General features: G+C 41.1%; 1 protein-coding gene across 1 annotated transcript in view; it reads left to right on the forward strand.

Moving 5' to 3' along the window:
• The window catches only part of Eif2ak3 (eukaryotic translation initiation factor 2 alpha kinase 3), a 69,020-nt gene extending 65,164 nt beyond the window's left edge, over positions 1–3,856 (forward strand). The window contains exons 16-17 of the mRNA XM_041636932.1: positions 613–675; positions 2,699–3,856. Of these exons, the coding sequence (XP_041492866.1) occupies positions 613–675; positions 2,699–2,899 (264 nt within the window). The 3' untranslated portion in view covers positions 2,900–3,856. The remainder of the gene's footprint in view (positions 1–612; positions 676–2,698) is intronic.
• The last annotated feature ends 8,788 nt before the right edge of the window (positions 3,857–12,644 follow it).

Genomic DNA, 12,644 nt, shown 5'->3' on the forward strand with positions numbered 1-12,644 from the left:
TTGGTACCTTTGTGATCAGTGAGAGCCAGAGGGGGTGACAAGGGTAACATGAGTGGGAGAAGGAACTGGTGGTGACAGTTGACTGGAGGACACTGGTACAAAGGACAAGTGGCCATGGACTCATAGACTTCAATGATGGCAAATGACAAATGACACATGGCTAGGTTTTTCCTTCTCAGAACAAATCATGACCATGGGTTTTCAGGCACATGGTACTAAATGGGTGTGGTAGTGCACACCTTTAATCCCACCCAGCACTTGGGAGGCAGAGACTGGGAGATCTCTGGTTGTTTGAGGTTGGCAAGATCTACATAGTAAAATTTCAGGACAATCAGGGCTACTACACTAGCTACCTAGTGAGTTCTGTCTAAACAAAGCAAAGATACCCAACTAAATAAAGAATCAAGAGTTATCAGTCCATCAAAGGCACTATTGAGGAAGTGGGGAGTGTGGGCTCAGTGGTTGAAAGCCTTTCACAGACAGACAGACATGTGCACACACAGTGCATATAGACACATACATTAATAAAAATAAAAAGTGAAAAGACAGTCTGGCGTGTTATCAGTGGGGAGTATGTTAAAAGATTAAACAGTATTTTTTCTTTCTTTTTAGACCTTAACTGATGTAAGAAATCTGAAGTTTCCATCGCTGTTTACTCAGAAATATCCTCGAGAGGTATGTATAGTTCTCAGCGTCTTTCTCTGAAATTGTGTTCTTAAATTCACCCTTAACCATAAAGGGTCCTTAGTCACTGGTCAGCTTCCCTTTTCAGATGAGACAGTTGACCTTCTAGAGCAAGGTTCTTTGAAGTCAAAGGCCCCTTTCACAGTGGTTGCCTAAGACCACCAGAAAACATAGATATTTACATTATGATCCATAACAATAGCAAAATTAGAGTTATAAAGTGGCAACAAAGGTAATTTTATGGTTGGGGTCACCACAACATGAGGGATTATGTCAAAGGGTCACAGCATTAGGAAGGTTGAGAACCACTGTGTTAGAGGGCCAGTTTGTAGGACTGCCCTCAACTCAGTGACCTGCAGGGGTCATGCCTGAGGCTGACTTCATAAAGAACCCTCACAGGAGCAGAGTTACATTAACTCTTTCTGTTGGTGACTTGGCAAGCGATCTCTAAAAATGGCTTATCTTGGGGGCTGGAGAGATGGCTCAGCCATTGAGAGCACTGACTGCTCTTGTAGAGGAACCCAGGTTCAATTCCTAGCACTCACATGGCAGCTCCCGACTGACTGTAACTACAATTCTAGGGGACTCAACATCCTTCCACAGGTAAAGCAAACACCAGTACACATAAAAAAAATAATAATAATAATTGGGACTTGAGGATGGCTCAGTGGTCAAGAGCATTGCCTGCTCTTCCAGAGGTCCTGAGTTCAATTCCCGGCAACCACATGGTGGCTCACAGCCATCTGTAATGAGGTCTGGTGCCCTCTTCTGGCCTGCAGACATACACACAGATAGAATATTGTATGCATAATAAATAAATATTTTTTAAAAGTAAATAATTTTAGAATGGCTTCTCTTAAACATAAGTCCCCAGTTACTATTGATTCGGCATGGGAGCTAGTCAGACCACACAGGAAGCTGTTTGGAAGATTAGGGGAAGATTAAGCTAATCCTCAAATTAAAAATAAGCTCTAAAGTTGTCTTTTTCTTTTTGTAACTTTTTTTCCATAGTGCGTTTGGGTCCACAAGCTTATTGCTTTAATATTTACACATTGATAAATCTTGACTTTTAAAATACTTTATTAAAATTATTGTAGATTGTTGTGTATTCATAAGATGAATTTTTTTTTAAATCAGGTGACATCTGTTCCTCAAGGTTGTAATTCTAAAACCTTTCCTTTTGTTGTAAAACACCATTTACACCCAGATAGCCTCTGTACATCTGCAGCGGGGCTGATAAGCTAAATCCAGCCTGCTGCCTATTTGTAGTGTGTGTGTGTGTGTGTGTGTGTGTGTGTGTACATGTGCACAACTATGGAAGTTAGAGAACAACTTTTGGGGTTTAGTTCTCTACCACGTGGGTCCTAAGTAGCCAACTCAGGTCATCAGGCTTGGCAGCAAGGGCCGTGGAAATGGCTCAGTGGGTAAGAGTGCTTATTGAGGACCCAATTGGAATCCCCAGCAACCACATAAAAGTTGGACCTGCCTACACACACATTTTTACCCTAGCATTGCAGAGGCAGAGGCCTCTGGGGCTTGCTGGTTGCCATCCTAGCTCCAGGTTCAGCGAGAAACACTGTTTGAAGGGATAAAGGTGGAGAGTAGAGCAGGATCCTGACGTCCTCCCCTGTGTCTGCAGGGGCTCAAGTGCACATACCACCTACACACAGGTGTGCACACAGTGATGGAACCCGGCCACGCTCTTTACATATTCTCTATGACAACTTTGGGGCTTCTGTGACAGATGACTAATTAGATGAGGTTCACACACTTAAAACAGAGTAGTTTTCCTGAAGCTGAGGCTATAGCTAAATAAAGACCGTTTACCTACTACCTGCAGGGCTCCAGCTCCTGTACTGCAGATCTAGGACAGTGTCTGTGTGTGTCTGTGTCTTTGTATGCATATCTGTGAGTATATGTGTATTTATTTATGTTTGTTATTTTCCATAACTTAAAAGACTGCTTAATAATCTAAATCCAGAACTTTTAACACAAAGCCATTTTTATGTTTCAGCATATGATGGTTCAAGACATGCTATCTCCATCCCCCACGGAGCGGCCTGAAGCCACAAACATCATTGAAAATGCTGTGTTTGAGGACTTGGAGTTTCCCGGGAAAACGGTTCTGAGACAACGGTCCCGCTCCATGAGCTCATCTGGAACAAAGCATTCCAGACAGCCCAGCTGCTCACATAGCCCGCTGCCTGGCAACTAGCCTTCAGCTGTGCCAGCAGCCCTCACAGGTGGCAAGGAGCAGACCCCTTGAGGAATGTGGCTCTCTACAGCGGTGAACTCAGAGTTTATGCTTTGATCAGTTTGAATTGGTACCAATTTTTCTAAATCAGACTGGATTATGGTCCTAATCCAGTTTCCTCTTAACTGAACTTCAAGGAAAGGGCTATGTAAATGACATGTGGACTTGTTTCTTGTTGGTGTCCCAAAACTAGATCAAGGTTTAGAACCCTCACTTTTTGCCAGGAAGTAGAAATAATCCCGGAAATGATCCGAACTATAAGTATCTGTAGCACAAAAGAATAAAAGCCCCTCCCACTTGGTGACTACCCGCTCTAGAAATACGCTTTCTAGAGATACAAGGGTGGCTTGGGAACTGATTGTTACAAAGCTGACTCCATTTTTGTCCCTGGTGGGCACTTGGCACGTCTGCACTATTTGGAAGGCACATAGCACAAGCTGGGTCAAGGTTCATGTCAGTAGTGTCATAGTTTGTCCCGCAGTTTTGAGTAACTTCATCCCTTAGGTGGTTACAGGGAGTGCCATGAGCTTTTTGTACTTTTTACCTCCAATAGTGGGGAAATGAAGCTTTCTATGTATTAGTCTAAGGCTCTGATTTGGGGTTTTTAAAAAAGAAGCTATGATAAGAAATGGATCATCTATTACGACTAACTTCTTCAATTATGTATTTTATCCTAATAGAGACTATCTTCTCTGTAATACTACAAGTGGGTACATCCCCAAAACTGATTATAGATAAGTTTAATCATCTCAGCTTGCTAACATGTTTTTATTTTTCCTGTAAATATGTTTATTTTTATTTATAAAAATTCTGAAATCAATCCATTTGGGTTGGTGGTGTACAGAACACACGTGAGTGTGTTAACTATTATGACTTCTTTCAAGTCTAAATGATTTAATAAAACTTTTTTAAATTATATTTACAGTTGACTCTTTTTTTAGAGAGTTTGCAGATGATTTTCTAACTTGCAGAATGGCATCAAAGGGCTCTGGAATGTTATACTCCTTACTCCAAGAAAATTTATTTCTTTTAATTTTTTATTTTTATTAATGTATGAGTATATATCTGCCCCAGGTGCCCAGATGCCAGCAGAGGCTGGAAGAGGATGTCAGATCCCCTGAGCTGGTTCTGAGACATCTGATGTGGTTCTGGGTACCGACTCAGGACCTCTGGAAGAGTAGCAAATGCTCTTAAGAGCTGAGCTGTCTCCAACTCTATGAAAATTTGTCTGTCTGTTTTTCTTCCCTCCCTCCCTCCCTCCCTCCCTCCCTCCCTTCCTTCCTTCCTTCCTTGTGACCAGGCTGGCCTCAAACTCACAGATCCGCCTGCCTCTGCCTCCCAAATGCTGGGATTAAAAGCGTGCACCACCACCTGGCAAAAACTTATTCTTAAACTCTTCAAGACAAGTGTCTTTTCTGTTACTTCCCGAGTTCACAACACTCATAATCAAAGATAGGTTCTGTGCCCCACTCCATGCCAAGGACTGGAATATAGAGGTCCACGCCCCCAGCATGAGAGCTCAAAGAGGAAAGGAAGGTGGTATTAGTAGTTATGCCCATTGGTGTGGTCCTAATTCCCAACTGTGCCTGTCTTTTCCTGTTGCTGAGATAAAAGCACTCAAGGAAAAACTGGCCCTCAGTCCCGAGGTACAATCCATCATAGGAGGGAAGTCAGTTCATCAGGAGTGTGAGGTAGCTAGTCACAGCACATTTACATCAGAAAGGAGAGAACAATACATGAATGCTGGTGCCCAGCTTGCTATCCCTATTTTATTACAGTCCAGAATCCCCTACTGTGGGAATACTTCTGCCTGAATTAAGATGAGTCATAAACCCACATGATGTATCTACACCCAAGGGCTTGTTGAAGGCTCAGTCTCAGACATTCAGAAGCAGAACTTTGGAGACTTGGAAAAGTGATTGGCTCAGAGGGCATGAGTCTGACCAATGGGCTAACTCATAATTAGATGAGCTGGAGCCTATAGAAACAAGTTAGTGATTAAGAATGTTTAACCTATGCCAGCCGGTGGCGAGGCACACCTTTAATCCCAGCACTCAGGAGGCAGAAGCAGGCGGATCTCTGTGAGTTTGAGGCCAGCCTGGTCTACAAGAGCTAGTTCCAGGACAGGCTCCAAAGCTACAGAAAAACCCTGTCTTGAAAAACCTTAAAAAAAAAAAAAAATGCTGAACTTAAACTTGGTTTCTAAAAACACATAGTGGCTCAGACTAACTGCAATGCCAGGGGATCCGATGCCCTCTTCTGACCTCCTTGGGCTCCTGCACACATGCGGCACACATACACATTCTCACACACACACATATTCTACTTTTTAATGGGCTGTTGGGAAGTGAGACCTGATTAGAGGAAGTGGGTTTACAGGTATACATTTGAAGGGTACATTGTATCTCTGGCATCTTTGTCTCTGGACTCCCAGCCACCATCAAGTGAGCACACTGCCATGTACTAGTGGTCTGTCCACAGCAATGGGGCTAAGTGACTATGGACCAAAATCACTAGGCAAAATAAATCTTGCCTCTTTTATGTTTCTCAGATACTTTGTCACATTGAAGAAAAGCTAATGTATCTCCATCTTACAAATAGTTCCATCTACCACAGTTAGCAGCAGCTTGTAACAAGAGAAAGTGCTTCCAAGGTGTCCGGATTATATTAGATTCACACCTAATGGCTGTTCATGGTTCTGCTTGGCTCCCTGCCAGCCCTGTTTTCCTGTCTTCTAGGCAGATTGGTCTAATTGCTGCTTCCTACTCCATTTTTTTTTATTTTTTTTTTTTTTTTTTGGTTTTTCGAGACAGGGTTTCTCTGTGGCTTTGGAGCCTGTCCTGGAACTAGCTTTGTAGACCAGGCTGGCCTTGAACTCACAGAGATCTGCCTGCCTCTGCCTCCCGAGTGCTGGGATTAAAGGCGTGTGCCACCATCGCCCGGCCTTCCTACTCCATTTTTATGGCAGTCAGGGAACTAGTTGGTTTCTTCCTGGCACATACCTGGCTAATGTCCTCGGTCCCCCCAACAGCTGGGAACTAACCTTGGAAAACACAGTGACCCACACTGTTTATGGGCACACTTCAGTGCAGAAAGGTGACTTGGTTTACCCAAGATCACCAAGCAAGCAAGAGCAGGTCTGGATCAAACCAGACAGACATTTTGATTCCCAGTCAGTGATTTGTCTACTCCCTTGCTCTGACCTCTATGGTTTTATAAATTTATATAAATTCTTACATGTTATAATCGGGCCTTCCGTCATATTAGTCCTGGATATGCCTTGGGGACTCCATCAGAAACATAGACCCAGGAGTGCAGAGGTTGAGGAAACAGACCAGCAACACATAACAGGTTCACAATAATGGTCAGAACTAGTCTATCACTGGGGCCCTCTGACTCTAGATCCCCTCTCACTTCAAGCACAGTTGCTTTACACACACACACACACACACACACAGTGTAACGGCGTAAACAAATGCAGACAGATTGTAAATATATATATATATATATATATATATATATATATCTTTAATGTAGAAATAGACTTACAGAACCACCGTTCCCGAGGAGACCAGGAAAGCAGAAGTGACAGCTGGGAGCACGCTCGCCAAATTTATAGGCAAACATTAGCCCGAGGTGAACACGCCCCCTTAGGGGCGGGACTTATCCCTACATCTCCCCTTTTTGTCTAAATAAGACAGAACTAAAACAAATAAAACTATATACAATAATAACAATAAATATAACAATATTGAGAACAAAAGTTTTGCTAAACATTCTATCTCGAGTCTAAATAATGTAGAGAGTAACTACAATTATATAATCTTCAACTCCATCAAAGATCTGAGAAGGGAATAAATATTACTTAACAAACGAGATATATCCAAAATGTGCAACAATTGACAGAGACAACTGACTACTTGGGTAATCACCCAAAGTCTCGTTTGCAATGTTGAGTCAACCAACTTTGGCTAAGGCCTAACATAACTGACATACCATTATTAAAGGCAAGGAACTTTTCAAAACTATCTTACCCTGTCTTGGCAGGATATGACAGTCCTGTTTTATCCATTGATGCATGCTCTGTATCTCTGTCAGTGGTTAAGGTATGGGCATTTCTTTGCCCAAAGGCCAGTTCTGCCAAAAAGAAAGGCTCCAGGTAGAGTGTCTTTGGTGCTCAACATTCTCTCGGGAATAGAGCAGTGTTGCCAGGAGCAATTGTGTCTCGCTATCACGAAACTCTGAGTTAGATTAAAGGCCATTTTCTACAGCTCTTTGAAGAGGTTGAAGATTATCTATCTAAATTGAGTATAATCTCTATATGTCTAGAGAACCTGATTAGTCTGATTATAAATGACAAACTTAGATGACTGTTTATCTATGTAATTCTCAATATCTATCTAACTTAAAGACTAAGACAATAAACAACTGTGTAACAAATGAGGATAATGACCTCCAAATATAAACACTGTACAAATATACATTGCAATATGGTAAATATATATCAATACACAAACATTATATAAGTATCTTAATCAGAGGTAGAAATGTACACTGCAATATGGTAAATATATACAATATATATTTATCAATACAATATATGCCAAAACATAAAAAATGTTTTAAACAGAGATAAAAACATGCATGCATACAATAGTCAATATAATTTAACTTTGTATCAATATACAAGAATCGATACCAATATATTTGTCTAAAAGCAGTAACTCACAATTATAAATCTATTATCGCATCATTTTCCCTCTTTTTTTTTTTTCAAAATGATCCCTGAGCTTATAAAATTCCTCCCCCAACCTCCCAACCCCTAAATGATGTCCCTAAACCCAGGGGTAAACTTTACTGGGAGAGGGGACGTCGTCCTCTAGAATTACTTCCAGCTGTCATGGGGGCGACGTTCTTTCTGGGGGATCCTGTGAAAGTAAAATGATGGTTAAATTTCAAGATCAATGTCTTTTAAAATTGCAAATAGTCTCTGAGTATTTTGTGGAGGTCTGGCCAGAATGTTGCACAAGATGTGCACCATTTCAGCTAACCAAGTTGGGATCGTCTTGTGCAGCTGGTATCCAAAACAGGTCTTGTAGTAGCGCTATCAGTATCATGACGTCATATCAACCAGGTAGTGTTGTTGTTGTGGGGCCCCATCTTCTTCCTGGAAACTTCAAATGTCACTTCAGGAAAAACTCATTGTTCATTGTGAAAAACTTAAACATTAATCATATAGACATACATATATATTTTCAAAGAAAGGCATGATAGATATATTCAATGAAAAGTATGATAGATATGGAGAAAAGCAAAGATGTTTTCTAAACTCATATTTCTTTCTGTCCCATATCATGGCTCTTGACATGAGACAGAAACTCTGGGTTTTTCTCTTATTAACAGGCTTGGAATTGGAGAGGGACTGAGCCAGAGTCCAACTTCAAATCCAGCTCTACGTATTTATAAAGAAATGTTTAATAAAAAAAAAAGAAATGTTTAATAAAACATATATATATATAATTAATACTTACAAAAATGTATCCATCCATCAGTAATTAAATATTCAGGGTTCCTTAATTTCTTTGAAGATGAGTATTTTCCTACGGAGATAAGAAAAGAACCCTGCCCCCAACCTATCTGTATTTCTTACCATCAGTATGCTCACCATCATTGTGAATGAATTGCTATTTATCTTTTCCAAGTGGCTTCTCTTCTTCAAACCGAACCTTTATTAATTTTGACGGTATCCACAATTTTTCCTCACCTGTGGAGATAAGAGCAAAACCCCTTCCCCAACGTAGCACATCTCCTGGCTTCCATTGTGAGGTCAGCACATCCTTGAAATAAACTGGTTGATTTAGTTCAGTAGACTTTTCCATTATCCAATGTCTTTCTGCAGCCGTTGTTCCCTTCTCATTAGCGTTGAGAAAATTCAAGGTTAACAAAGCATTATGTAACCTATTTCTGGGGGTGTTTTCCACCCCTTTCTGTTTGTTCAACATATCCTTTATAGTTCAATTTGATCTTTCTATGACTGCTTGACCTGTAGGATTGTATGGTATACCTGTAACATGCTTGATATTGTAATAATCAAAAAACCGTTTCATTTTCCTAGAGACATAAGCAGGACCATTATCTGTCTTTATTTGTGTAGGTATACCCATGATAGTCATGACTTCTAATAAATGAGTGATTACTGAATCAGCTTTTTCTGAACTTAAAGCAGTTGCCCACTGAAAGCCTGAATAAGTGTCAATGGTGTGATGAACGTATTTTAATTTGCCAAATTCTGCAAAGTGGAACACATCCATCTGCCAGATTTCATTCCTTTGGGTGCCCTTTGGATTAGTCCCTGCAGGCAGTGGCATTTGGTTATAGAAAGAGCAAGTAGGGCATTTCTTTACAATCTCCTTAGCTTGTTGCCATGTAATTGAAAACTCTTTCTTCAAACCTTTGCTATTAACATGATGTTTTTTATGAAATTCAGAGGCTTGTAGCACACTACCAATTAATAATTGATCAATTTCTGCATTACCTTGTGCTAGAGGACCTGGCAGACCCGTATGGGATCGGATGTGTGTTATGGACATAGGGCAAAGCCTGTTCCTGATCAAATCTTGAACCTGGAGGAACAATGAGGTTAGTTCTGTATCATCAGGTATAAATTCAGCAGTTTCAATATGTAAAATAACTCTTTCTGCATATTGAGAATCAGAGCCTATATAAATAGGTTCTTTAAAATCCCTTAGCACCATAAGAATGGCATATAATTCCGCCTTCTGGACAGAATTATACGGACTTTGTTCCACCTTACCCAAGTCTTCTGATTTGTAACCTGCCTTCCCTGATTTATTGGCATCAGTATAGAATGTATGGGCTCCAGTTATTGGAGCGTCACGAACGATTCAAGGAAGAATCCAAGAAGTTCTCTTTATGAAGTTAAGCCTCTTGCTTTTTGGATAGTTGTTATTAATGTCTCCCAAAAAATTAGCACAAGCTCTTTGCCATGGTTCAGTATCTTCCCATTATTTCTTTAGTTCATCAGCAGTGAAAGGCACTATAATTTCTGCTGGGTCTATGCCTGCTAGTTGACGAAGTCTCAGCTTGCCTTTTATAATTAACTCAGAGACTTTTTCCACATAAGTTTTCAGTGTCTTACTTGGTTTATGTGGTAAAAAGATCCATTCTAAAATAATATCATCTCTCTGCATTAAAATTCCTGTAGGAGAAATTTTTGATGTTAGTATGACAAGAATACAATCGAGCTCTGGATTCACCCTGTCCACATGTGCCTGTTGTAATTTTTCCTCAATCATTGTCAGTTCCTTTTCTGCTTCAGCTGTTAATTCTCTGGGACTGTTTAAATCTTTATCACCATCCAAGGTTTTGTTAAAATGAATTATTAGATCAGGTGTTATTCCAATAGCTGGTCGTAGACTGGAAATGTCTCCTAACAGTCTTTGAAAGTCATTAAGAGTCTGTAGGCGATCTCTCCTAATTTGTGCTTTTTGTGTCTTAATTTTTTGCAAATCTATTTTATAACCTAAATAATTAACAGAATCTCCCTTCTGAATCTTTTCAGGAGCGATTTGCAATCCCCATTTAGGTAAAAGTATCTTTATTTCTTCAAACAGTCTGTTCAAGGTATCCATGTTTGAATCGGATAACAAAATGTCATCCATGTAATGGTATACTATAGATTTGGGAAATTTCTTGCGTATTATTTGCAATGGTTGGTTCACAAAATATTGGCACAGGGAGGGGCTATTTAACATACCCTGGGGGAGGACGGTCCAGTGGTACCTCCTTGAAGGTTGAGAATTGTTATAAGTAGGCACTGTGAAGGCAAATTTTTCTCTATCTTCTTTTTGCAAAGGTATAGTGAAAAAACAATCCTTTAAATCAATAACTATGAGAGACCATCCTTTTGGTAATAAAGAGGACAATCACATCTTTGACTGATATTGTATGTGTTTACTATGTCCAAACTCAGTGATCATAGCTAAAGAAACTATGGGAAGGTTAGATTATTGTGTCCAACTGGGAATAACTACATAGCAAATCAATGCCCCAAGACACCTGTTTAGGAGAAGCTTACTAAAAAGACCATCACAGAAAAGTAGCAGAGAAACTGGGCATGCAGCTATACCTATAATTACCACACTCAGGAGGCTGAGGGAAGGGATTATAGGTTTGAGGCTAGCCTAAGCTGTATAACAGAACCCTGTCTCAAATACGAAGGGAAGGCTGGGTGTAGCAGCACATGCCTGCCCACTAGTGGTGGGGGGGCGTATATTAAGACCTAATGTACTGTCATTAGAGAAATGGCCTGGTCTACTTGTTGACCCACGTGACATGACATACCAAAGAGTCATATACACCCGTGGGCCCTATACCACAAGAGCGACATCTCTATGTAGCAGGCTTTTTCTTTTGGGCCACCAACTAGCTCCCAAATCATGACACAGATTTATTAGTTTTGAATGCACGACCTAGTTTAGGGACATTTCTGGTTAACTCTTTTAACTTAAATTAGCCTGTTTCTCTTTATCTACCTTTTGCCTCGGGGCTTACTACCTTTCTTACTTCTGCATATCTTCCTTTCGCTGCTTATCCGTGTCTGCCTGGCATCTGCCTGACTTATTGTCCCAGGCATGTCCCTCATTTTGTCCTCTCATTCTTCCTTTTAGATTTCTCTATTTATTCTCTCTCCCTGCCAGCCTCACCTATCCTTTCTGTACCTAGCTCTTGGCCATTCAGCTCTTTAATGCACCAAGCAGGTGCCTAGGCAGGCAGGGAGAAGCAGATGCTACACAACTGTACATGACTAACCACACCTCCTTACCTCATCACACAAATGCAGCAGGAACAGATGCAGCACAGGTAAAGTAATATTCTGCAGCGTAATCAATGCCATGCATCTTTGCCTAGTTAAAATCTCCACATTCCACGTTCACTTCCCTGAGTGAAAGGTCCAGAACTGAGTGCCGCTGGGGTCAAGGAGCCTAGCACAAAGTTTTCAATCAACTACGTATCTTCCCTCTTTCTGGTGCTAGAATGGAATTGCCCTCACACCCCCACCTCCCCTCCCTTCTGTCTACTTTTTCTGGGGATATATTTACCACAGGAACTGTTTCATTGCTTTGCTTTCTTCTCTGAGGGAAAGAAGAAAATCCCCAGTTCTGCCAGCAGCCGCAGTCACTCAGTCCTCCTCCCGGAAAAGGTCTCAGAGGGACTCTGCATGCCCTCTGGCCCACCCGAAGAGCACCTGCTGTCCCCTATAACCACATCCTCAAGCAAGTCTTGTGGAGGCTTTCCCTGGATATCCATTCCTGCAACACAGTAAAGGCCAACAGGTAGCTCATTCCCATCAAGGACGCCTGTATAGCCGAAGGTCCAAACTTCCTCAACAGGTAACCAAATTCGACAGGCCACATTTTGTAAAAATCCACCCACACCAAGTTCAAGAGCATGTTTGCCATGACCCTTTAAATCCTTCACGTGGAAACCAAGCACATCGCTGTCACCACTGCACTCTGGAGATAGATGCATGAAAATCAGGACTTCAAAGTTACTCTCAGTTACACAGAAAGTTTCAGACCAACCTGGGCCACATGACAGCCAGTTTCAAAAAAGTCAACCAATCAGTCGATTAACTCCTCGGGTGTGGTAACTTAAAATAACAGTGATGGGAACACAGGAGGGA

Source organism: Microtus oregoni, unplaced genomic scaffold (genome assembly GCF_018167655.1).
Source record: "Microtus oregoni isolate MIOR12 unplaced genomic scaffold, Mior012 000002F_ref0000024, whole genome shotgun sequence".
Taxonomy (NCBI): Eukaryota; Metazoa; Chordata; class Mammalia; order Rodentia; family Cricetidae; genus Microtus; species Microtus oregoni.